Source organism: Leptidea sinapis, chromosome 9 (genome assembly GCF_905404315.1).
Source record: "Leptidea sinapis chromosome 9, ilLepSina1.1, whole genome shotgun sequence".
In the NCBI taxonomy this organism is placed as follows: Eukaryota; Metazoa; Arthropoda; class Insecta; order Lepidoptera; family Pieridae; genus Leptidea; species Leptidea sinapis.
In genome coordinates this window covers 14,335,604-14,363,057 of record NC_066273.1, presented here as the reverse complement: position 1 = coordinate 14,363,057, position 27,454 = coordinate 14,335,604, and the positions used below count along the sequence as shown (strand labels likewise).

General features: G+C 45.8%; 1 protein-coding gene across 1 annotated transcript in view; it reads left to right on the top strand.

The window, feature by feature from the left end:
- Positions 1-25,504, top strand: part of LOC126966110 (probable cleavage and polyadenylation specificity factor subunit 2) — a 45,963-nt gene extending 20,459 nt beyond the window's left edge. Inside the window, exon 13 of the mRNA XM_050809985.1 lies at positions 25,493-25,504. Within this exon, the coding sequence (XP_050665942.1) occupies positions 25,493-25,504 (12 nt within the window). The remainder of the gene's footprint in view (positions 1-25,492) is intronic.
- Positions 25,505-27,454: the final 1,950 nt, after the last annotated feature.

Genomic DNA, 27,454 nt, shown 5'->3' with positions numbered 1-27,454 from the left:
GCTCTCGGAGCTGCGGGCCGCGCTCGCCAAGCACGGGCTCAGCGCGGAGTTCAACGCGGGCGCGCTCGAGTGCTGCAGCGGCACCGTCGCCATCCGCCGGGTGAGTCCTTCACAATATCTAGTACCGGCCGGCGGGCGGTTGCCAGCCCGCACACCGCCGCCTTCGTGAACACGGTGCGGCTCTCGGAGCTGCGGGCCGCGCTCGCCAAGCACGGGCTCAGCGCGGAGTTCAACGCGGGCGCGCTCGAGTGCTGCAGCGGCACCGTCGCCATCCGCCGGGTGAGTCCTTCACAATATCTAGTACCGGCCGGCGGGCGCGGTGCGCGGTTGCCAGCCCGCACACCGCCGCCTTCGTGAACACGGTGCGGCTCTCGGAGCTGCGGGCCGCGCTCGCCAAGCACGGGCTCAGCGCGGAGTTCAACGCGGGCGCGCTCGAGTGCTGCAGCGGCACCGTCGCCATCCGCCGGGTGAGTCCTTCACAATATCTAGTACCGGCCGGCGGGCGGTTGCCAGCCCGCACACCGCCGCCTTCGTGAACACGGTGCGGCTCTCGGAGCTGCGGGCCGCGCTCGCCAAGCACGGGCTCAGCGCGGAGTTCAACGCGGGCGCGCTCGAGTGCTGCAGCGGCACCGTCGCCATCCGCCGGGTGAGTCCTTCACAATATCTAGTACCGGCCGGCGGGCGGTTGCCAGCCCGCACACCGCCGCCTTCGTGAACACGGTGCGGCTCTCGGAGCTGCGGGCCGCGCTCGCCAAGCACGGGCTCAGCGCGGAGTTCAACGCGGGCGCGCTCGAGTGCTGCAGCGGCACCGTCGCCATCCGCCGGGTGAGTCCTTCACAATATCTAGTACCGGCCGGCGGGCGGTTGCCAGCCCGCACACCGCCGCCTTCGTGAACACGGTGCGGCTCTCGGAGCTGCGGGCCGCGCTCGCCAAGCACGGGCTCAGCGCGGAGTTCAACGCGGGCGCGCTCGAGTGCTGCAGCGGCACCGTCGCCATCCGCCGGGTGAGTCCTTCACAATATCTAGTACCGGCCGGCGGGCGGTTGCCAGCCCGCACACCGCCGCCTTCGTGAACACGGTGCGGCTCTCGGAGCTGCGGGCCGCGCTCGCCAAGCACGGGCTCAGCGCGGAGTTCAACGCGGGCGCGCTCGAGTGCTGCAGCGGCACCGTCGCCATCCGCCGGGTGAGTCCTTCACAATATCTAGTACCGGCCGGCGGGCGCGGTGCGCGGTTGCCAGCCCGCACACCGCCGCCTTCGTGAACACGGTGCGGCTCTCGGAGCTGCGGGCCGCGCTCGCCAAGCACGGGCTCAGCGCGGAGTTCAACGCGGGCGCGCTCGAGTGCTGCAGCGGCACCGTCGCCATCCGCCGGGTGAGTCCTTCACAATATCTAGTACCGGCCGGCGGGCGGTTGCCAGCCCGCACACCGCCGCCTTCGTGAACACGGTGCGGCTCTCGGAGCTGCGGGCCGCGCTCGCCAAGCACGGGCTCAGCGCGGAGTTCAACGCGGGCGCGCTCGAGTGCTGCAGCGGCACCGTCGCCATCCGCCGGGTGAGTCCTTCACAATATCTAGTACCGGCCGGCGGGCGCGGTGCGCGGTTGCCAGCCCGCACACCGCCGCCTTCGTGAACACGGTGCGGCTCTCGGAGCTGCGGGCCGCGCTCGCCAAGCACGGGCTCAGCGCGGAGTTCAACGCGGGCGCGCTCGAGTGCTGCAGCGGCACCGTCGCCATCCGCCGGGTGAGTCCTTCACAATATCTAGTACCGGCCGGCGGGCGCGGTGCGCGGTTGCCAGCCCGCACACCGCCGCCTTCGTGAACACGGTGCGGCTCTCGGAGCTGCGGGCCGCGCTCGCCAAGCACGGGCTCAGCGCGGAGTTCAACGCGGGCGCGCTCGAGTGCTGCAGCGGCACCGTCGCCATCCGCCGGGTGAGTCCTTCACAATATCTAGTACCGGCCGGCGGGCGCGGTGCGCGGTTGCCAGCCCGCACACCGCCGCCTTCGTGAACACGGTGCGGCTCTCGGAGCTGCGGGCCGCGCTCGCCAAGCACGGGCTCAGCGCGGAGTTCAACGCGGGCGCGCTCGAGTGCTGCAGCGGCACCGTCGCCATCCGCCGGGTGAGTCCTTCACAATATCTAGTACCGGCCGGCGGGCGCGGTGCGCGGTTGCCAGCCCGCACACCGCCGCCTTCGTGAACACGGTGCGGCTCTCGGAGCTGCGGGCCGCGCTCGCCAAGCACGGGCTCAGCGCGGAGTTCAACGCGGGCGCGCTCGAGTGCTGCAGCGGCACCGTCGCCATCCGCCGGGTGAGTCCTTCACAATATCTAGTACCGGCCGGCGGGCGCGGTGCGCGGTTGCCAGCCCGCACACCGCCGCCTTCGTGAACACGGTGCGGCTCTCGGAGCTGCGGGCCGCGCTCGCCAAGCACGGGCTCAGCGCGGAGTTCAACGCGGGCGCGCTCGAGTGCTGCAGCGGCACCGTCGCCATCCGCCGGGTGAGTCCTTCACAATATCTAGTACCGGCCGGCGGGCGGTTGCCAGCCCGCACACCGCCGCCTTCGTGAACACGGTGCGGCTCTCGGAGCTGCGGGCCGCGCTCGCCAAGCACGGGCTCAGCGCGGAGTTCAACGCGGGCGCGCTCGAGTGCTGCAGCGGCACCGTCGCCATCCGCCGGGTGAGTCCTTCACAATATCTAGTACCGGCCGGCGGGCGGTTGCCAGCCCGCACACCGCCGCCTTCGTGAACACGGTGCGGCTCTCGGAGCTGCGGGCCGCGCTCGCCAAGCACGGGCTCAGCGCGGAGTTCAACGCGGGCGCGCTCGAGTGCTGCAGCGGCACCGTCGCCATCCGCCGGGTGAGTCCTTCACAATATCTAGTACCGGCCGGCGGGCGGTTGCCAGCCCGCACACCGCCGCCTTCGTGAACACGGTGCGGCTCTCGGAGCTACGGGCCGCGCTCGCCAAGCACGGGCTCAGCGCGGAGTTCAACGCGGGCGCGCTCGAGTGCTGCAGCGGCACCGTCGCCATCCGCCGGGTGAGTCCTTCACAATATCTAGTACCGGCCGGCGGGCGCGGTGCGCGGTTGCCAGCCCGCACACCGCCGCCTTCGTGAACACGGTGCGGCTCTCGGAGCTACGGGCCGCGCTCGCCAAGCACGGGCTCAGCGCGGAGTTCAACGCGGGCGCGCTCGAGTGCTGCAGCGGCACCGTCGCCATCCGCCGGGTGAGTCCTTCACAATATCTAGTACCGGCCGGCGGGCGCGGTGCGCGGTTGCCAGCCCGCACACCGCCGCCTTCGTGAACACGGTGCGGCTCTCGGAGCTGCGGGCCGCGCTCGCCAAGCACGGGCTCAGCGCGGAGTTCAACGCGGGCGCGCTCGAGTGCTGCAGCGGCACCGTCGCCATCCGCCGGGTGAGTCCTTCACAATATCTAGTACCGGCCGGCGGGCGGTTGCCAGCCCGCACACCGCCGCCTTCGTGAACACGGTGCGGCTCTCGGAGCTGCGGGCCGCGCTCGCCAAGCACGGGCTCAGCGCGGAGTTCAACGCGGGCGCGCTCGAGTGCTGCAGCGGCACCGTCGCCATCCGCCGGGTGAGTCCTTCACAATATCTAGTACCGGCCGGCGGGCGGTTGCCAGCCCGCACACCGCCGCCTTCGTGAACACGGTGCGGCTCTCGGAGCTGCGGGCCGCGCTCGCCAAGCACGGGCTCAGCGCGGAGTTCAACGCGGGCGCGCTCGAGTGCTGCAGCGGCACCGTCGCCATCCGCCGGGTGAGTCCTTCACAATATCTAGTACCGGCCGGCGGGCGGTTGCCAGCCCGCACACCGCCGCCTTCGTGAACACGGTGCGGCTCTCGGAGCTGCGGGCCGCGCTCGCCAAGCACGGGCTCAGCGCGGAGTTCAACGCGGGCGCGCTCGAGTGCTGCAGCGGCACCGTCGCCATCCGCCGGGTGAGTCCTTCACAATATCTAGTACCGGCCGGCGGGCGGTTGCCAGCCCGCACACCGCCGCCTTCGTGAACACGGTGCGGCTCTCGGAGCTGCGGGCCGCGCTCGCCAAGCACGGGCTCAGCGCGGAGTTCAACGCGGGCGCGCTCGAGTGCTGCAGCGGCACCGTCGCCATCCGCCGGGTGAGTCCTTCACAATATCTAGTACCGGCCGGCGGGCGCGGTGCGCGGTTGCCAGCCCGCACACCGCCGCCTTCGTGAACACGGTGCGGCTCTCGGAGCTGCGGGCCGCGCTCGCCAAGCACGGGCTCAGCGCGGAGTTCAACGCGGGCGCGCTCGAGTGCTGCAGCGGCACCGTCGCCATCCGCCGGGTGAGTCCTTCACAATATCTAGTACCGGCCGGCGGGCGCGGTGCGCGGTTGCCAGCCCGCACACCGCCGCCTTCGTGAACACGGTGCGGCTCTCGGAGCTGCGGGCCGCGCTCGCCAAGCACGGGCTCAGCGCGGAGTTCAACGCGGGCGCGCTCGAGTGCTGCAGCGGCACCGTCGCCATCCGCCGGGTGAGTCCTTCACAATATCTAGTACCGGCCGGCGGGCGCGGTGCGCGGTTGCCAGCCCGCACACCGCCGCCTTCGTGAACACGGTGCGGCTCTCGGAGCTGCGGGCCGCGCTCGCCAAGCACGGGCTCAGCGCGGAGTTCAACGCGGGCGCGCTCGAGTGCTGCAGCGGCACCGTCGCCATCCGCCGGGTGAGTCCTTCACAATATCTAGTACCGGCCGGCGGGCGGTTGCCAGCCCGCACACCGCCGCCTTCGTGAACACGGTGCGGCTCTCGGAGCTGCGGGCCGCGCTCGCCAAGCACGGGCTCAGCGCGGAGTTCAACGCGGGCGCGCTCGAGTGCTGCAGCGGCACCGTCGCCATCCGCCGGGTGAGTCCTTCACAATATCTAGTACCGGCCGGCGGGCGCGGTGCGCGGTTGCCAGCCCGCACACCGCCGCCTTCGTGAACACGGTGCGGCTCTCGGAGCTGCGGGCCGCGCTCGCCAAGCACGGGCTCAGCGCGGAGTTCAACGCGGGCGCGCTCGAGTGCTGCAGCGGCACCGTCGCCATCCGCCGGGTGAGTCCTTCACAATATCTAGTACCGGCCGGCGGGCGCGGTGCGCGGTTGCCAGCCCGCACACCGCCGCCTTCGTGAACACGGTGCGGCTCTCGGAGCTGCGGGCCGCGCTCGCCAAGCACGGGCTCAGCGCGGAGTTCAACGCGGGCGCGCTCGAGTGCTGCAGCGGCACCGTCGCCATCCGCCGGGTGAGTCCTTCACAATATCTAGTACCGGCCGGCGGGCGCGGTGCGCGGTTGCCAGCCCGCACACCGCCGCCTTCGTGAACACGGTGCGGCTCTCGGAGCTGCGGGCCGCGCTCGCCAAGCACGGGCTCAGCGCGGAGTTCAACGCGGGCGCGCTCGAGTGCTGCAGCGGCACCGTCGCCATCCGCCGGGTGAGTCCTTCACAATATCTAGTACCGGCCGGCGGGCGCGGTGCGCGGTTGCCAGCCCGCACACCGCCGCCTTCGTGAACACGGTGCGGCTCTCGGAGCTGCGGGCCGCGCTCGCCAAGCACGGGCTCAGCGCGGAGTTCAACGCGGGCGCGCTCGAGTGCTGCAGCGGCACCGTCGCCATCCGCCGGGTGAGTCCTTCACAATATCTAGTACCGGCCGGCGGGCGCGGTGCGCGGTTGCCAGCCCGCACACCGCCGCCTTCGTGAACACGGTGCGGCTCTCGGAGCTGCGGGCCGCGCTCGCCAAGCACGGGCTCAGCGCGGAGTTCAACGCGGGCGCGCTCGAGTGCTGCAGCGGCACCGTCGCCATCCGCCGGGTGAGTCCTTCACAATATCTAGTACCGGCCGGCGGGCGGTTGCCAGCCCGCACACCGCCGCCTTCGTGAACACGGTGCGGCTCTCGGAGCTGCGGGCCGCGCTCGCCAAGCACGGGCTCAGCGCGGAGTTCAACGCGGGCGCGCTCGAGTGCTGCAGCGGCACCGTCGCCATCCGCCGGGTGAGTCCTTCACAATATCTAGTACCGGCCGGCGGGCGGTTGCCAGCCCGCACACCGCCGCCAAAGTTTTACTTGAGTAAAGTTCAGACTTTTGTAAAGTCTAAGTAGGTACACTCTATAGATACAAGCCATAGGTCAATATTTACTGTGTTTTTATGTGCCGACTTCGTATCTACGCGCGCGAAGGCACGCACTCAAGCGGGCAAGCACACGCTCTTACTGCGAGCCATTTTTCTTCTAAACTAAAATAAACTCTGTACTTGAGGTACCACCACAGTATGATATATATGCTAGCTCGATGGAATGTTTTTCCAACGAATGTAAGAAAAGATTTGAGAGCAAAGCATCATGGCTTTATACAAAAACATAGATTTAACATTACTATTATTAACTGGTATTTTCTTTCCTGTCTAATATTTTTATCTTTGTAACATTTTGGATTAAAACTCTGTAATTTTACAATGTATTTAATAATAAATAAATATCAACTACCGCATTTATCACGGGGAGTGTTCCATAGAGATAATCAAACGAGAAGTATACACATTTTTGATATTAAACACTCCCATATATTTATAATATAGAGTATTATTACTAACAATGTTATTTACTTTTTCAGTTGGAAAATGGACGAGTGGCGTTAGAGGGCGTGCTTTCTGAAGAGTACTATAAAGTGAGGGAACTGTTGTATGACCAATTTGCGATAGTATAAGTATTATATATTGATTAAATATTTATAAGAAATCCTGTGGTTTTAATTAATTTATGTACCTAGACTCATGCTGTAAGTCCTTTATTATAATGATCTTAGAAACATCTACTTATTTCTAAATGACTACTTTACTTCATTCAATACTTTATTGTGCTGGTTTTATAATATTATGTAATATTATTAACCGATTTATAACACCTACAGTGTCTTATTATAAAACGTTATGAAAAGCTACTCTAAGTTTAAAGTTACTTCTACCTGTCATGTAATTATGTAGTGACAAAGGTAAGATAAAGACAAGTTTTGAATTTGGAATAACTTTAATTCGCGTTTATTAATATCACAGTTGAACTCAGGGGTCACAGGAGATCAGCGTTGCAACACCAGGTGTGTTGCAACGCTGATCTGTTGAAACACATGCTGAGTGGCTCCTTTTTAAACACCACACCTTTTTATATTTGTATATATATACACATCAAAAAAGTCTAAGCAACGTGTACAAATTTAAATTTTAGGATGGTTTTTCACATTATAACCTTGTATTTTAAAATAGTATTTTTAGGTTCCTAAGATGTAAAAATAACAGCTGTTGTCTTTATAAGTTCTTTAAATAACAGAAATTAACAATATTAGAATACACTGCAGAAACGTAGGTAGGTATTCAGAACTTGTCGGCAACGATTATTCATTGAATTAATGAGCTGTTTATATCATCTTGCGGTATTTCGCTCCCAATGGAATTGTAGCAAATCCTTCAGCTGTTGGGCTGTTGTCACTCCGTCCAAGTCCTTCAAAACATGTCTCTGGCTGACGTCTTGCAGTCAGTTGTATGTACCGGTCTTGCCGAGTGGTTGTACTCCTTTTACGGCCTGAATGCTGTTCAGCGGGTTCCCTTGTATTATTAGTATCGCTGCCAAAGACGACAAATAACACTTCTATGAATACCAAAATGCCGAGATACTTGAAATTGATTACTTCCCGCTTGCAAGATCCCTACAGCTCTTTGCATTTAATTTGACGTCAAATGACGTCGCTCCATGACGTAAAGAATATCTAACAATTCAATTTTGTCGCTCACTTTATTTAAATGATTGGTAAAATTATAAAATCAAGACTAAACGTAGCAATAAAAACGCACTTTCAATTCAAACAAATTCCCTTTCATTTAATTTTATGAAAAAAACAAAACATAATCGATTTTTTTTACAACCAGCCAGTATGTCATCAATAACAAAAAAGTTTACATACCTATGCACTTTGAGTGAATAAATACTTAGATATTAATGGTAAATTTGTAATATCATGCAAGTTGCTTAGACTTTTTTGATGTGTGTATTTTAAGTTGCTTCATTTTGTTATTTGTGTGTGTTGAAATAAATGTTTTTTCTTTCATTCAAATATTTTTTGAATTGTATTCTAGTCTATTAATATTATTTTTTCCACAAAAAATCTATAAAACACGTGTTTGCTAAGATTGAATTATCAACTGGTTTACTGGTTTTGTCATTTGCGTATACACGAAAGGGACAAGCAATTCTATAATCCGGACAAATTATAGAATCAGCTGTAAGCGCAATATTAATTCTGTAATTTTTAGTAATCACGCGCAGGTATGCTATAAAGTGGTCATGCTCACTGAATGACATTGCTTGCGGCGGCATCTTATGCCATGTCGTTTCCTTCGCTCAAATATTTGCGAGAGGAACGATGGCTTTTCCATACGTCAACTCGTGAACAGGTGCTGCATGTGGTGCCAGGTCGACATGTTATAGTTAATTAACCGACGAAAAGGAGGAGGTTCTCAATTCGTCAGTTTGTTTTTTTTATGTTTGTTACCTCAAAACTTTTGACTGGGTGAACCGATTTTGATAATTCTTTTTTTATTTTAAAGCTGGTGCTTCCCGTGTAGTCCCATTGTAATTTAGTCCAGATCTGACAGTGGCATCCATGAGAAAACCATTAAAGTCTTAAATTTGCTTTTCATACGTTTAGCAAAGTGGATGATAAATTTACGAATAACTCAATATCGCGCCAACCGATTTCGATGATTCTTTTTATTATTGGAAAGGATATACTTCAAAGATAGTTTGGTGAGAGTTTGGTTAGGTTCTGATTACGGAATCCATGATTAAATTGTTAGTTAGTGTACTTTAAATTCACTAAAAATCATAAAATAAAAAAAAGAATTAACAATAAACAACAGACTTCAAAAACACTATTTCAAAACAATAGATATGCACTATAAAGTATAAAAATAATTGCGTATTTTATACAATCTAAGTAATAAATCTAATTCTAGTTACGATTATTGTAATTTTTGGAGTCGGTGTCATCCAAGATAGATTTGTAACTACATACATAGATATAGGTGAGATGTGCTTGAGTTGTGAGGAGGCGAAAGCGAGTCACAGCGGAAGGACACCGATTCCAAAAATGACAATAATCGTAACTAGAATTAGATTAATTACTCAGATTGTTTATACAATCTGAGTAATTAATCTAATTCTATTTTTATAAATACGCAATTATTTTTATAATTTTTAGTGCATATAATATCTATTGTTTTGAAATAGTGTTTTTGAAGTCGGTTGTAAATTACGATCGACTTCAACTCGACGACTACTCTACGCCTTGTGCCACCACCTGTGCATTCGCCGTTAAATGGCGTACGGGCAGATAGATCCATGAACATGTTAAAACGCGTTAACACTATTTGTTTAGTATTAATATTATTTTATAAGGTGTCCACAAGGAATAAATCAGATATCAGCAGACTTGCCAGATTTCGATATATATAATACGTCACCAAACGCGTTAAGAGGTACATTGACGAGTTGTCTAATAAATTTGTCTCGCAGTGAGGCACTGAAGTTTTATTGATAGTATCACTGGACTGTTGTGTAGTTAGTACCGGTATTGAACAAGGACATTTAAGTGAAATATAAAAAACCTAAGTTCGGTTATTACTTGCCACATCATGCTGTGCTCAAAGAAAAAAGTGAGCCTACTAAACACTGGTTTTTGACGCTTCCGCAAAAACTACTTCTAGAAAATCACTGAATGATATTCAGTGTGAAGGGCCAGTCATTCAAGATGATTTGTTGTCAAATTGTCCTGAAATACTTCACGGATCTAGAATTAAATAAACAATTTTCTGTGTTAGGTCTTAATTGGTCACCGCATTCAGATTTTTCTGCGTTTTATAGTAAACTTAGAATCTGAGAAGAAAATTACAAAGCGCTCTATCATATCTATGACATGCAAAATATTTGATCCGTTAGGACTATCATGTGCACGCATAATCAAAGCAAAGATTATTTTACAGCAACTATGGAGCGAGAAGTTGGATTGGAATGAATCAGTTCCACCAGCTATAGCTAAAAGGTGGTTAGAGCTTCCTAGTCATTTATCAACATTATCTGATATTAATATTCAACGAAATGTTTTGTGTGATTCTTTCATTGATATAGAATTGCATTGTTTTGTTGATGCGTCACACAAAGCTTATGGTCCATGTGTCTACTTACGATCCACTGATTCAAACAATAAAGTTTCAGTATATTTGTTATGTGGTAAATCACGGAAACCTGGCATTTGGTTGAAGAGCGCCGAAAACTTAAAGCCAGTGGTGCTAGCATTACGAAGCTAAATGCCAAGTCAGCTATCATACAAGCTGCTTGCCGACGTGACCGCAATAACCATCTGAGTAAGATATGTCATGAACTGGAATAGCACTCCGACAAATATCAAACCAAAGATCTGCATGATAAGGTGCGATACATAACACGCCAATTTAAACCTAAGACGTGGGCTGTTGAGGACTCCGCTGGGAATACGGTTACGGAGATAAAGGATATCGTGAATGTGTGGAAGGAATATTGTCAATCATTATTTTCCAATAATTTGGTACTAAGCTTCACATGTTCTCCCCACAACATACTTGACCGTGAACCCGACATCATGCGGGATGAAGTACGAGCAGCAATTACAGACCTCAAATGCAATAAAGCCATAGGTTGTGATGAGATCCCAATAGAAGTCCTCAAAGCGATGGGAGAACCTGGAGTTGATATTTTATATACCATCTGCTGTAAAATATGGGAGACTGGAATATGGCCTGACGATTGGTCAAAATCCATTTTCATTCCACTGCACAAAAAAGGGTCCACCAAGAAATGCATCAACTACCGACTCATATCCTTGATATCTCATGCAAGTAAGGTGATGCTCCACATAATTAATACAATGCTGTTGGCCTACCTCTCAAGGCAGATTGCACCCGAGCAAGCCGGATTTGTTAAGGGAAGAGGCACTCGGGAACAAATTCTTATACTGCGTCAGATTATTGAGAAGGCCAAAGAATTCAATACAACCCTTTACATCTGCTTTGTGGACTTTCGCAAAGCATTTGACTCGGTCATATGGACACACCTTTGGAAGATACTTGCGGAAATGGGTGTACCATCCCATTTAATAGTTCTATTGAGGAGGTTGTATGAGCACGGTACTGCAGCGGTACGAGTGGATGATACCCTTTCAAGCGAATTCAAGACGGAGGCCGGTGTACGACAAGGATGCATCTTATCGCCATTACTCTTTAACATCTACACAGAGTATATTATGCGCAATGTCTTGGAAGATTGGAACAAAGCAATATCTGTTGGGGGACGCGTGATAAATAACCTCAGATACGCTGATGATACTACCCTTCTCGCACAGACTAGAGAAGATATGGAAATTTTTCTAAACCGTCTAGAAAGTACCAGTCTCCAATTCGGACTTATTATTAACCGAGACAAGACGAAGGTGATGATAGTAGACCGGGCCGAACAAATTGGAACCAACGTACCCTATGTAGCCTAGTAGTACTGTGAAGTGGTTCAGACCTATATTTATCTTGGTTCTACTATATCAAGTACTGGAGGATGTGGCGACGAGATCAGACGACGGTGCGCCATCACCAGGTCTGCAGTGGAACAACTGGGAAAGATTTGGAGGGACAGGAGGATTACCAAGAAGACTAAAGTCAGATTGATGAAATGCCTTGTGTTTCCAATCTTTCTCTATGGAGCCGAAACTTGGTCTCTGAGACTGCAGGACCGCTGTAAAATCGATGCATTAGAGATGTGGTGCTGGAGACGCCTCCTAAAGATCCCGTGGACGGCATTTCGCACCAATGTATCCATCCTCAAAGAGCTTCGTATTAAAGACAGACTATCGTCAATTGTGCACCTAAGAATACTGAAGTTCTTTGGTCACGTCTCTAGAAATGAGAACTCGATGGAGAGACTGGTAGTTCAGGGCCAGGTGGAAGGCAAGAGAGCACGCGGTCGATCGCCAACCCGCTGGATAGACGCCATCACAAAGGCTACTAAGTCCACCATAGTCCAGTGTACTCGCATCGCCTCTAACCGTCAGAAATGGAAGCACATCGCCAGGAGATCTACCCTCAGAAAGGATGTTGACCCACCGAACACTCCACCATGTACCTCGTCAGTGCAACCACGACCACTCTGACAAGAGTGTCCGACTAAGAAGAAGAAATCACGGGTTGCACCCCCAAAGGCCATGACTACCCTCGTTTGGAGTTATGTGGAATGTTACTCGGTGCACGGCTGGCCACAAAGGTAATACACTCAATTCGTTGCTGAAGAAAGAAAAAGAAGAAGGTTTTATGGACTGACTCAACAGTTGTACTAGGCTGGATTTTAATTTGGAATCTGGAGTTTTAACTCAGCCAAAGCTCTTGAAAACCTCTGCAGCAAATCGTGTTGCAGAAATTCATGAGCTTACTAAAGGGTGCACCTGGAGGCATATGACTACTGACCAAATCCCGCTGATCTGGCCTCACGGGGCTTAGATCCTCGAAAACTGCGTTTTTCTAACTTTTCAAGTTTGCCAAAACTAAAACGTTTTTTTTCGTATGTGCTAAGGTTCATAAATAACATTAAAAATAAAGATAATAAATTGACAGGTACTTTGCAAACTGAAGGAATGCATACTTCATTACAAACTCTTATCAAGCTGTGTCAAAAGGAAAGCTTTTCAAATGAAATCTCGTCTATAATGTCAAATCGTGAACAGTTCCATAAGAAATCTAAGCTTCTACCTTTAAATCCGTTTCTTGACGAATATGGATTACTCAGAATCGGTGGTTGTATAGGAAACTCCTCATACACCCACAATAAAAAGCATCCAATCTTTTTGGATGGAAACCACAATTTTAGGAGTTTAATTATGCAATATGAGCATCACCGCTTGTTTCAAGCAGGCCCCCAGCAGTTATTATCTTCTGTTCGTGAAGAATTTTGGCCTATAGGAGGAAGATACCTGGCACGAAGGGTGGCAAAGAATTGCGTTATATGTGCACGTTATCGTGGTAGATGTGTTCAACCCATAATGGGTAATTTGCCGTCAGCGAGAACGAACGCTACCATCCGATTTTATACAAGCGGTTCTGACTTCGTCAGTCCGTTAATGATTTCTAGTAAGAAAGGACGAGGTAATCGCATCACTGAATGTTACTTATGTCTTATTGTGTGTTTGAACACTTAGAGGTGGTGAGTGATCTCAGTACTGAAGCATTTTTACTATCCATGCGCAGATTCGTATCTCGTAGAGGTAAAACCCCATGTTATCGTTTGTGACAACGGGACTAATTTTGTAGGTGTAACTAATGAACTGGGTAAAATCTTACGCTCTGGTCGAGACTCTGTCTTCTCTAGTAGTGAAGGAATTAAATTCAAATTTAGCCCTGCTTATTCACCTCATTTTGGGTGCCTCTGGGAGGTGGGTGTAAAGGCAGCAAAATATCATTTAAAAAGAATTGTTGGAAACGTGTCTTTAACATTCGAAGAATTGAGAACAGTCTTTACACAAATAGAATCCATTCTAAATTATCGTCCTTTATCTCCTTTGTCCTCTGACCCATTTGACCTGAATCCGTTAACCCCTGGGCACATTCTCATCAGGCGTCCATTGATGTGGATGCTTTCTCTACCAGTAGAAGACGGACGACCAAAGTACAAACTCATCGAGAAACTACGTCGTGAGTTTTTGGATCGCTTGAGAAAAGAATTTCTTGCAGAGTTGCAACAGCGAACAAAATGGAAAGTCCATTCAATTAATCTCAAGGTAGGAGCTATGGTTATGATGAAGGAGGAGAATCTGCCACCTCAGCGTTGGCGTCTGGGACGAATATCACATTTGCATTTGGGAGCTGACAACGTCTGCAGAGTGGTAGACATCTACACAACCAGAGGCACGATACGACGAGACATTCACAATATCGTCCGGCTTCCTATGAAGGAAATGTTGAAAGTGAACTCTTTCAAGAGGCGGAAGATGTTCAGGCGTGAACATTGCGCCTTTGTCACTGACGTGAAGACGGCAGCGAGACAGCGCAATACGGGGACCTATCGTGCACAGCTTCGGCCCCATTACTACAGAACTCTGGCGCAAGGCGCACGTACCTGATTTGATTTAAAATATAACCTTTTGAAAATATATTTAGTAGTGTAAAACCAAAAAAAAATAGCTTTTCAATAGCGTCTGTCACTTCGGCCTTTATCTCGCTTTTCAATTTGCGACTGTTTTTCAGGGGCAATTTGGCTCTCGATAAGTAGACCTTAGCCTCGGCAGTTTTATACAATGGTTTGGGTTGTCCTTTTAAATCAGTAGAGGGTGTCGTCGATTTAGTTTTTGTTGCTTTGGCCTCTACTATTTGATTTTTAATATTGGAGTTACCGGGACCCATTATGGGTCTGGTTTCCCAGTCACCAATACTTTTCCTCACTTGTGAGGTTTGTGGCGGCGAAAGAGAGAATCGCATTACGGTTGCAATTGGCGAGGATTGTCCTGTTGTCTCGTTTGACTTCCCAGGTGTACGGATCATCGTGTCAGTTTTAGTTGGAGGCAGTCGTCAGTAATAAGCAACAAATATCTACGATTTGTGGAAGTTTTAGAAGTTGCAGATATTCGTTGCAGTCACTGTCAAGAGACAAATATAAAATATTATGTTAGAAAGTCTAAATCTAGGTAATTATAATTAATGACAGTACCCAAAAAGGTAAAGGTCGAGCTTAATAATAAAAATTTCTAATATTTACAATTTCTGGTACTAGCAATAGGCCAGTACTGTTCTATCTCCAGACGAGGTAATCGTCAGGCTTTTATACAAAACAATAGCCTATAAGCTAACTGAATTACAAAAAAAAATTTAATAGTGCAAAAAAAAAGAGTAATATTGATAAAATAAAATTAAAATGTAAGTCGTTGTCGGTGATGTGGAATCTAAAGAGATAGGATTTGTGAAAGGCATGATTAGTGAGGAGCTGGGTAATGGGGAAGGTAGGTTTAACAATAGAGAGGAATTTGGTCAAGTCTTCGTAAGTAGGGAAAAAGTGTGGATGGAGCCGGGGGATTTTTTATAAAATTCTTTAAGGAAGTGAGGAGCTGTAGCCTGTGTTTGTGTTTGATATATGAGACGGGAGTATTGGAAAAGTCGGGCTGTTTGTGTAGAGAGGCAGCGGCCCTGGCCGCTGAGTCTGCCATCTCGTTGCCGGGGATGCCGACGTGTGCCTTATGCCGTGTGCGTGTAGTGAGCCTCGGAACTAGGGCTCGAGACTGGGCTCGAGCCTTCGCAATATAGCTCGAGGCTGAAGCTCGAGCCTTCATAGGAGACTCGAACCTTTAAACAACTCTGGCCCTTAACCCAAGCGAATTGAATTTTCACCTTATTTTTGATTGCAGTATGAAGGTGGTGAAAGATATTCACGGCGATTTTATTGAGACTGTAGGGATTAGTAAGTTCAACGAGGGCGGATTTGTAGTCGGAGAAGATGGAAATCGACTGTATTTTACTATTTTTTAAGATCAAAAGGCAGACCTTTTCTATTGCGATCATTTTAGCTTCGAAGACAGAGCAGGAGGAGTGTAGTTTGAGTTTTTGATGGTTATAAGTTCATTTGGGTCGATGGCGACAAATGCGGCACCGATCACATTGTCATGATGGCTGCCGTCGGTGAAGGCACCCCACGAGTTGAGTTTGCGAAAAGTTTCATGTTCTTGTAGAGAATTTAGTTTGGTGAAGGTGGCTGGTTGTCTGAGGGAGGGGTGGAGCAGAGAGGATGGATGGGAGGGTTTTTCAATGTTTATATCAGAAGGAAGAAATGTTGAGATGCCACGAAGTTTGGTTTCCTCAATGTCGGATACAGCTTAGAATTTGTGTGGGATTAATTGAGCGATGGTAACAGTACTGTTAGTTCGGAAACCATGAATAATTTTAATGGCGAACAGACGTTGAAGAGAAAGGAGTTTGTTTGACACACATTTGAATTTTAATGCATTGGACCAGATGTTGGCGGCGTAACATGGTCTCTTCCGACCAGCACTTATCCTGCTGTCCACACTCATTATGGTGGTCGCAGAGTCGGAAACTTCTCCAGACTCCGACTGATGACTTCTCTCTTCCGTCTCTCTTAATTTTTTTTTTTTGTTTTTGGTTTTTGTGATTTCTGCCATTGAGTTCCCACGAGTAGTACGGAATTAAACGTCAACCCAGGCAGAGCCGAAATACCTGGGCAAGTGCAAATTTGTAACCCAACTATCACTGAAAGGCGGCGGCTAGGAACCAGTTCCTCTGTGGATTTGGAGGATATGGATAGTCTGACGGCTAATGAACTCGACGAACGAGTTAATTCCGCCATGCTAGTCATAAAACGTGTCTCCCGAGTGTCCAAGGGACTGAAGGGCACATTCCAAAAAGCCCTAAAAGAGGCGGTGGCTTCAATAGATGAGGAGAGACCAAGATGTTGCGGATGCTTTTGAAAGATGTTTTGCTGATATTCCAGTTTCCACCACCAAGGCCCTAAAGTCATCTGCCACTCTTGCTGAATCTATAATTATGTCTAATGTAAATGAATGTAAAATAGAGTTCAAATTCACTCATGTTACTTACAATGATGTAATGAAAGCCTTTAAATCAGTAGAATTGAAAAAGGTTGCTGATCTTGATGGCTTATCCGTTGAAATAATTCACTCCATAGCTGATTATATTGCTCCATACTTGGTTGTCATATTTAACTTATGTGTTGACAATGGTGTGTTTCCTGATTTGATGAAACAGAATAAAGTCATTCCATTATTCAAAGCCGGTAGTTCTTCTGACCCCACAAATTTTAGACCAATATCTATTCTACCGACGCTAAGTAAAATATTTGTAAAGCTTATTTTACAACAATTGCTTAATAATTTTTATGGTAACAATTTAATGAACACTAAACAATAATTTTCAGGATGCCGTTGGTATTTTCTGTGATTTATCCAAGGCATTTGACTGTGTTCATCATGAAATCATAATCAGGAAACTACATCATTATGGTATCAAGGGAGAAGCACTTGGCCTTCTGAAGTCTTATTTGGGCAACAGATTTCAGATGGTTGAAGTGAACAGTAAGAGGTCAGCTGGATCTCCCATTACCATGGGCGTTCCACAGGGTTCGATTCTTGGGCCATTCCTATTCCTTGTATATATAAATGATTTACCATACTTTGTACAAAATAAACATGAGATAGTATTGTTTGCAGATGATACTTCTCTACTTTTTAAACTACATAGACAGCATACTGCTTTTGATGACGTGAACAATGCTATTTCCAAAGTAGTGGAATGGTTCACTACGAATAATCTCCTTCTTAATGAAAAAAAAAACAAATGTATCAAATTTTCCCTGCCTAATGTTAGACAGGTTGACACAAATATTGTAGTAAAAGACGATGAGTTGAAACCTGTAGATACAACCATATTTTTAGGGATTACCTTAGATACTAAACTTCAGTGGGGTCCTCATATTATGAATTTGGCGAAAAATCTTATTCTGCAGCATACGCAGTTAAAAAAATTCGGCAACTTAATCGGATGAAAATACCGCGAGGTTGGTCTACTTCAACTATTTTCATAGTCTGATGACATACGGTATTTTACTTTGGGGACATGCTGCCGATGTTAACACCATTTTCACACTGCAGAAGCGAGCTATTCGTGCCATCTATAAATTAGGACCAAGAGTGTCACTAAGGGAAAAATTTAAGGAAATAAAAGTTTTGACTTTGACATCGCAATACATATATGAAAACCTTGTTTATGTAAAAAAAAATATAAATTCGTTTAAAAAAATTTGTGACACTCATAATGTCAATACTAGAAATAGGGATAGGCTTGCTGTTCATGTAAGTCGACTCCAAAAAGTCACAGCTTCATTCAGAGGTCTGTGTATACGTTTTTATAATAAGATCCCTATTGACATTCAGAACTTACCTTTAGATGAATATAAATCAGTGCTAAAGAAAAAGTTGTATACAAAAGGGTACTATAAAATATCTGAATATCTGGATCTAAAGAACCCTTGGGACTGAGCTGCTGGGCTGTTACATGTCTGTCTTAGTTTGATAAATGTCATTATATAATTTAAATATTAATATTGTTTCCGTTTTTTAATCAATTTTAATAATCATTATCATGAGTTATGTAATTTGAAACAAAATTGTAAGTAGAGGCATTTAGTAAGTATTGCATAATATGTAGATGAACTTGAATTGTTTTGTTATTCGGTAGATTTCTCGTGGCAGGTATCGTCATGCTCGCTTAAATGCCTCTGCTTGTGGCGGCGACGTGGGGCGGGTCGTTCCCTTCCCTAAAAGTATATGGTCGAGGGAGGCGATGGCTGGTCCATGCGTCATGCTCGTGAACGGGTGCTACTCGTGGGGGCTGGATGATCTTGTTACCGGGAGGTCTGCTTGATGTGTTTTTTTTATTATTATTATTTCCTTTAAAGTTAAAGTTATTATATATTTTATTTTATGAAATGCTCACATAATGCCTCTATTTATTTACGGTATGTGTGGATTGATGCATCTACTATACTCAATAACTCTTGTGTTTATAAGTATTAATTTACTTTTTTTGACTTACTCATGTAAGCCTTTCAGTTTTTGACTTTTGAGTATTTTTGTTGCGTCACTTTGCATATATTGTAATTGAAATGATTTGTAAAACAACTAAAATGTAAATCTTGACTTAAAAGAGTGGCAATGAGTTTCTTGCTACTTCTTCTCATTAGCTCAACCCTTTACGAAGTAGCGGTAAATTCAATAAGAAACAATATTTATATATTTTTTTTGACATTCATAAGTGTCATTTTTGTGACCTACATGAATAAAGTGTTTTTGAATTTGAATTTGAATTTGAGGCCGTTGAAGTGCTCAAGAGTCGCACTTCAACGGAGGAAACGATACGGCTGCACGCTGAGAATGCTCGTCTAGTGACTGAAATGGCGGAGCTCCCGAGCGAGCTAGGAAAGTTGCGAGCCGATCAGGCTCAATTACGACAGGAAAGGCTCCGGGGGACAGATTCCATTGAATCGAAGCAATTCTGCCTGCTTCTAAAAGAGGTGTCCAATTTGTCAGCCCGCTTCTCGGTGATCGAGGGACGTGTTCTGCGTGCTCCGTTCTCGTCCTGGCAACAGATAAGAGATTGGCAAAAGCTGTAAGACCTTCCTATGTAGAGGTCGCTAGCAATGCAAGTGCGTCTGCTATGAGTACGAGTCCAAGCCGACAGAGTCGAAGGGATCCTGTTTCCCCCAAGCCCTCCAGCAAGGCAAGGCGGGTGCTGCCAGCCAGAGAGCAGGTGGAAGACGCAACAACTGGGTCGGGAAAACAAAGACCCACGTATGTCAGCGAAAATGGAGAACAATGGCAGATTGTGAGGAAAAATAGAAAGGCCAAAAATAAGGCTGACGCACTCGCTGAAAAGTTTAGTACATCCTTGGAGCACAGGCTCGTGAAGGTGTCTAGACCCACAAAATGCGCTAGTTTGCGTGTTATGGGTCTAGATGACTCAGTAACTACTGAGGAGCTGGTAGCAGCTGTTGCTAGGGGTGGAAATTGTTCTCCAGCCCAAGTGAAAGTGAGCCCCATTACATCGGGCTTCTCAGGGCTGGGGACAGCATATATCACATGCCCAGTTGTAGTGGCTAAGACGCTGGCTAATTGTAGTGGGATGGGTCTCAGCGCAGGTCAAGGTCCTGCAGCTAAAGTAGGTCGGCAGATCACCGGGTTGGTACTAAGACTTGTGCTGCACCCAAACATAAAAGAAAGAAGAAACCTGGCTCGCAACCACTCCAGGCCCCGGAGGGAGAAAGTATGGATACGTAAAATGTCTTCATCCCTCCGCTTCCTCCAAGCGAACATCAACCACTGCACCTCTTGTATCAGAGCCTGGCCGAGTGGTTTATCCAGGTGGCGGTGATGGCGGAACCTTACCTCGTCCCCGCCAGGGACAACTGGGTTGGTGACCGGGGGGACACGGTGGCGATCATCGCGTAGACATCCGCCGGCTCCCCGCCCTTCGACAAAACAGTCAAGGGCCACGGATGTGTTGCGGCCACCCTTATGTGTGTGATGATCGTCGGCGTGTACTTCTCGCCGAACCGGAGCCTGGCCGCATTTGAGGAATTTCTGCTTGAGGTCGGTGCTCTGGTCGGCCAGAGTCACCCAATTCCGGTGCTGGTCGCCGGGGACTTCAACACCAAGTCAACGGCTTGGGGTTCCCCGATTACTGATGCGCACGGCGAGGTATTGGAGGAGTGGGCTGCCACGTCGGGTTTAGTTCTTCTGAACCGGGGGTCGGTAGACACGAGCGTGCGGCACAACGGGGGATCCATCGTGGACCTCACGTTTGCGACCGTGTGTCTTGCGCGCCGTGTCCGAAACTGGAGGGTGCTCGGGGAGGCGGATCATCGGTATATCTGGTTCGAGTTCGCGGCTAATCCTGGAGCTCCACCGAGCCGACCCCCGCGCGGGGACGGACCGCGCTGGACCCTCAAGATCATGGATGGTGACGTCATCGTTGCGACATCCAATCGTCCAGGATTGGCAGCCGGCGCCGGAGGGCCCGGCAGCCGACGTGGACGGACGAGCGGAGCGGTTGAGCGATTCGGTGGTGCAGGTGTGCGACACCGATATGTCACGCGCCAGACCACTCCCACCCCGCAGATGGGTGTACTGGTGGTCGGCGAACCTACGCCGGCTTCGTGAAGCGTGGGTTGCAGCCAGACGCCAGTAGACACACTACAGAAGGCGGCGAAGACGGGTGGATGCCGAGGAAAGCCGCCTCTACGCCGCGTACAGGTGAGTACTGAGTGAATATAAAAGTGGAAGTTGTAAACACTTGTTGATTTGTTATTCATAACCTTAAGGATCCTCGAGTGAGTAATCGAACAAATATTAATTTAATCATCATTTACTTGGTTAGAGAATTAATTCGACAGAATAAATGAAATTTTGGGAATGTATATTTGAGGTTATTTCATTGCCTGATGTATTATTTTATGTAGAAATTTAGGTGGCCACAACTAACTCAGCAATTTGATACATTGTATGGGTTTTGGCCATGAGTGTGGCCACAAGTAGCTCACACATATCTCGTACGAGCTGTTAGGTATCGGTCGTGTTACTAGTTTTAATCCAAATAGATTGAATAAGTATCATTTTTGTGTGAAGTCTCAGTCATTTGTGCAGTGTCATTGTAAATTAGCAGTGTAAGTACTGTATAATCTATCTCTCTCTATCAAGATACACTTCTACAAGAGGAAAAGAAAAACATGCTTCGCACACCAGAAAAACTGTACCATTCAAATCCCGACCTAAGTGCGTCAGAAGAGTCGAGTACATCAAAAATTACATTAAGAAAAAGAAAAAGGACTGAAAATGAGCATTCTTTTTCCTTTGAGAAATTCGAGGAATTAATCTCAAACAAAATGAGTAGTATGTTGTCTGATCTACGCTCTGAACTTTCAGAAAATATATTAAAAATCAATGATAACATCAACTCACTAGTGAAAAATGAATTAATAAACTTAAACACAATAACCAGAGAGATACGAAAAGAACTCAATGAAATAAGTGCAGAAAATTCTAGCTTACGTAGTCATATTACTGATTTGAACTCGAAACAAGAATGCATGGAAAAGGATATATTGTCTTTAAAAGAGTCATTGGAATTTCTACATAATGATCATACCGAGTTGAAAAAATGTTCTAATGAATCTGCCTCAAACAATCTATCAGGACAAGTACAGTTTTTACAGGATAAAATAGATTCAATGGAGCAACAATCACGGCAATGTAACATTGAACTTTGCAATGTACCAGAGAAGCGAGGTGAAAACTTATTATCCATAATTGAATCTGTCGGAACCGCTATCAAATTTAATATAGATCCTAAAAGTATATTTTCGATACATCGTGTTCCTCATGCCCGCAATGAAGATAACATTCGTCCGAAAAATATAATTGTCAAGTTATCATCGCGTGTAACTAGAGACAATATACTTAGTGCATTCCGTATGTCTAAAGGCCTTAACACTGAACAACTAGGTTTCACATGCAGTTCTCGTTCCATATATATGAACGAACATTTAACATTAAAAAATAAATGCTTATTTCGTGAAAGCAAAGCAGCTGCCAGAAAAAACGGATGTAAATATATTTGGATTAGAAATGCTACTATATTGGCTCGTCGATCGGACACATCACCCATTTTTGCCATTAAAAATCAAAATGATTTGTCCAAATTTACTAAGAGTATATCACAGTGCTCGTCCAATACCACTACTACGGGTTGATGTTAAAATAAAGGTAAAAACGTTATCCACTAATCACATTGTAAAAAATAATTATGTCTTTCTCTCAAAATCACCTCTTTATTACTACTCTTTTATTTTTTCATTCACAATCATACCAGTACAGCAATAACTTTAAAAACTATATCGATTCACTTATTCCATATCTACCTTACATCTCAACCTTGCACACAAAGAACCGTAAAATCCAAACAAATAATTCACAAAACTCACACCTTGTTGTCTAAAATAGATCATAATAATATTACAGTAATTGAGCAATCACAATTTTTCTTAACTATGATTCACAGTGTTGACTGTATGCATATATATAATCGCTTTATTTCAAATACTTATATATTATTTTCATTTAAATACCTATATACTGGCATTTACTTGCACTCAAACCTAGCATATGAAATTTGTGTCTCAATATAATGGCTAATAACAATTTTTCAATATACTTTCAAAACTGTCGGGGGTTCCGTACTAAGCTTCACACTTTATACATGAACATACTGTCACATTCATACGATATCATTGTTTTAACAGAAACCTGGCTTACTTCCGATATTAATGACGCAGAGTTCATTGATAACAGATACATAACATTCAGATGTGACCGCGATCGCTTAGCGACTAACAAGCTAGACGGAGGTGGGGTGGTTATCGCCGTAAGGCGCGAGCTCAAACCGGTTACCGTGGCCATACCTAACCAGGCAATTACGGCTAGAGCTATCGAACATGTAATTGTCGCCGTGCCGCCCAGATCTCGTGCAAAGCAACATATAATTAGCGCAGCCTACGTACCACCAAATACTACTGAAGACTTTTATGCTATGCACTTTGAAACACTGCGTAATATAGTAGTACAAAACAACATTGAATCATTCTACATACTAGGTGACTATAATTTACCTAATGTGCAATGGATATACAGTGATTCCAATAGTTGTGGCATGCTAGGAATATGCACGAGCAAAACCGGTGACATTTTAACTGAATTTATGGCTTTATCTGACTCACGACAATTTAATGATATTAAAAATAATATTGGACGCATACTTGACTTATGCATATCCAATCAAGAGTGTTGTGTCCAACCGTGTGGCTACCTATTACCACCAGATAACTACCACCCCTCATTCAACGTAAATATAAAATTGAATGTTCGTTATGAAATTATGAAACGTCTTACTATGCTTAAATTTAACTATAAGGCTGCTAATTATGACACTATAAATACAGCACTGAATAAAATTGATTGGTCTATCGAGCTATGCAACATTGATACGGATATGGCTGTGCGTAGGTTTTATAATTTGATTTATGATATAATTAGATCGCATATCCCTACAGTCCGTTATAAGTCTACACAGTTTCCTTACTGGTTTTCCCCAGGCTTAGTACATATTTATAAGAGCAAAGAAAAAGCCTGGAAAAAATGGAAAACATACAATAACATTTGCGATTACGAAATATTTTCTCTATATCGAACCAGGTTCAAAGAGGAGTGCAACAAATGTTATCTTAATCATATTAAATTAATCGAGGAAAATATCACCAAAAATATAAAAAATTTTTGGACTTACATATCTAAGCGTAAAAATACGAGTGCTATACCTGCCAACATGTATTATAAGAATAGTACCTCTGACGTCCCAATTGATACATGTAATTTGTTTGCCACATTCTTCCACTCAGTCTACGAACCTTCAACCTTAGACACTAACAACTGGCTGCCGAACACTAACCTTGCTGATAATTCCACTCTCATAACGGAGATACAAATCTCGATGATATCAATCACTAAAACACTAAGCAACCTAGACGAGTCTAAGGGGCCAGGACCGGATGGTTTGCCTGTTTAAAGTCTACAGCTAGATCTCTGACAAAACCGCTTCATATATTATTCAACAATTGTTTAAAAAATGGCTTGTTTCCAGATATCTGGAAGCAAGCATATATAACACCAGTTCATAAAAGTGGCGATAAGCAAAATATCGAAAATTACCGACCTATTTCGATACTCTCTTTAATATCAAAAGTTTTTGAAACCCTGGTTCACAGCATTATTTATCCTAGTCTACACAGTGTGATAATCCCTGAACAGCATGGTTTTGTGAAACGTAGATCCACAACTACTAACCTATTAATTTTTACGAACTATTTGTTTGAGCATTTGGACCATCGCGTGCAAATCGATGCTGTATATACTGATTTTCAAAAATGCTTTGACAAAGTGGACCACGAACTGCTTCTCAATAAAATAGCTTTTAATGGTATCAGAGGAAATCTACTCAGATGGTTCTCCTCTTACGTAACTCGTAGAAGCCAGGTAGTTGTAATTAATGGTTATAAATCAGATATCATAGTAAACACAACTTCTGGGGTCCCACAGGGATCCATTTTAGGTCCTTTATTGTTCGTTATATATATTAATGACATAAAAAATTGTTTCCAGAACTCACAGTTCTTAATGTACGCCGATGACCTAAAAATTTATAGAAGTATTAGCAATGAGTCTGATGTCGACCTACTTCAGCAGGACCTAAATAGATTTATCCTTTTCTGCCATCGCAATAAATTGAAAATTAATTTTGACAAATGCTATTCCATCTCTTTTTCAAAAAATAAAAACGTTATAACAGATAATTACAAACTATCTGACTCTATAGTAAAGCGCGTTTCATTAATTAAGGACTTGGGAGTTCTATTAGACTCGAAACTGCATCTAGATCAACATATAAGTACCATCAGAGATAAAGCGCTCAGATTATTCGGCTTCGTCATGAGGTCATGCAGTGACTTTAAGCGTCCCTCAACATTTTTAATATTGTACACAACACTTATACGCTCCCAAGTAGAGTATGCCACACCAGTATGGAACCCCTTATTTAATAAATATGCTGACACTTTGGAGAGAATACAAAGTAAATTCCTTAGTAGAATTGATATCCAATATGGGCGTACGAAACGAACGTACAGTCAATTGCTTGAAATTTATAAACTTCTTAGCTTACGCAATCGGCGTACTCTTTTGGGTGCAATGACATTGTACAATATTTGTCACAATATATATGATTGCATAGAACTAAACAATAAACTTAATTACGCAGTTCCACGCATAGCATATAGGCGGGCGGTGCGCACGCAGCGGCTATTTCACACGCCGCGTTACCGCACGCACGCGGGCGGTCGCGCCCCACTACACAGATTAGTCGACACACATGACAGACTTTTTAATGACCTTGACATTTTCTTTTCAACAAAACCAAAATTTAAAAAGCAAGTTAATGATATTTTAAGTGAACTGGATTAATATATATATAGTTTTTTTTATACATATAAAATCGCATTCGGTAACTCTTTTGTTTAAATATAAAGTAAATTTTGTAAATAACTTAGTTTTAAGACATCTAATTTTATATTTCTTTCCTCTTTATATTTGTAAATATTTCTTTAATTAATGTTAAACTTTGTTATTCATCATGTAAGATACCAGTAACTATAAAATTAACCTGTGGATAACGGTGTGGGTTCTCACTAAAATTAATTTAATATCTACTTTAATTTGAAATTGTAAAATGTATTGTGTGAACTGTTTGTTGTCCCTAAGAAATAAAATAAAAAAAAATAAAATAACAGTAGTTTTGGCCACCATATTAAATGATTTCAACTAAGTTATGTTTCCACATGAAGTATCTTACCTATCTTTTTCAGATTCGAAATATGGCACCTACTAATAAAAAACGGCGCCATTCCAAAACATTATATCTAACTCAAATCCCACAAGTGCCATGACATTAATTAAAAACTACGCAGTTTTTAATTAGGTTAAGTCTGGCCAGAAAAAAAGACAACATCATATGCTACACGCAAGAGGGAGTATATTCCATCTGTAATAATATGCTCAGTATGGAGGGTAATAATTAATGCGAAGAAAGCAGAAAAGAAAAACAAAGAAGAGAAAAACCAATAAGAAAAGAAATGACAAAACATAAAACTGATCGTGCAAATAAACAAACATATTTAAAAAATTAAAAACAGGACCAAGTCTAGTAAATACAGAGCCTGATGAATGTTCTGAAAAACAAAACCAAAAACCTTGAGCTCCAAAATAGAAATATTCAAAAATTTGAGGGTATTCTTCGTAAACTGACAATGATGCAACTATATCTCTTCAGGATTCTGACGATGATACTGACTTTGTACGCATTTCAAGCGATCGTAATGAAACAAGTGACAATGAAGATGTTTCTATTCTTTAGGATTTACTAAATGAAGACCCTAGCACTTCAGTTCCAGCTACGGCTCTTGGAGTGAAAGGATTGGAATTCACAAACCTAGGTATCAAAACTGAACTAACCCAAAGCAGATTAAGTGAGGGAGACTTCGTTGTCGTAAAGATTTTTTTACAATAAATGGAACAAAAAAGCTGTAATAAAAAATTTCGTTGGTCAGGTTATTAACTTTGTAGAAGACAGTCACATTTTTGTTAGGGTGAAGAGGAAATCAACGAAAAGAGTTGATAATTTCATATTTCATATTCCCTCAAGTGGTTGATGAACAATTTGTGAGCCTCGATAACGTTGTGACACAAGCCTCTGAAGGTGTCTAGAGGAAGGTTTAAGGTTCAAAAAGACGTAAGGCAATTTAATTGTTCCTAATTGATGAATACTCTAATTTTCCTACCTATAAGTGTGGTTTAAAAACCAAAATGTTATTAATAAATAAATACCTATGTGTTCATTAGTAAAATTCTTTTGTTTTATTAATTGTTTATTAAGAATCCTTTTTCAGTCGGATTGGCCAGAAAGGATACAGAGACATGGCCATAACTTAGTGAAAAGTGGCTAAAACTGGTAATTTTGCTATGTAATCTATTTTGTATATTTTTTATTAACATATTGTATAACTTTACGGCACACGCTATAAAATCGATGAGAGAAATAAATAAACTATATTAAAAATGAATAAAGAAGAGGTTGCCTGAACTTTCACGTTCGTAGTGATTTATTTCTTAAAAAGAAAAGCTTAAAGTGGCCATCTACCCTACAATAACCCAGCGAGTCAGTTAT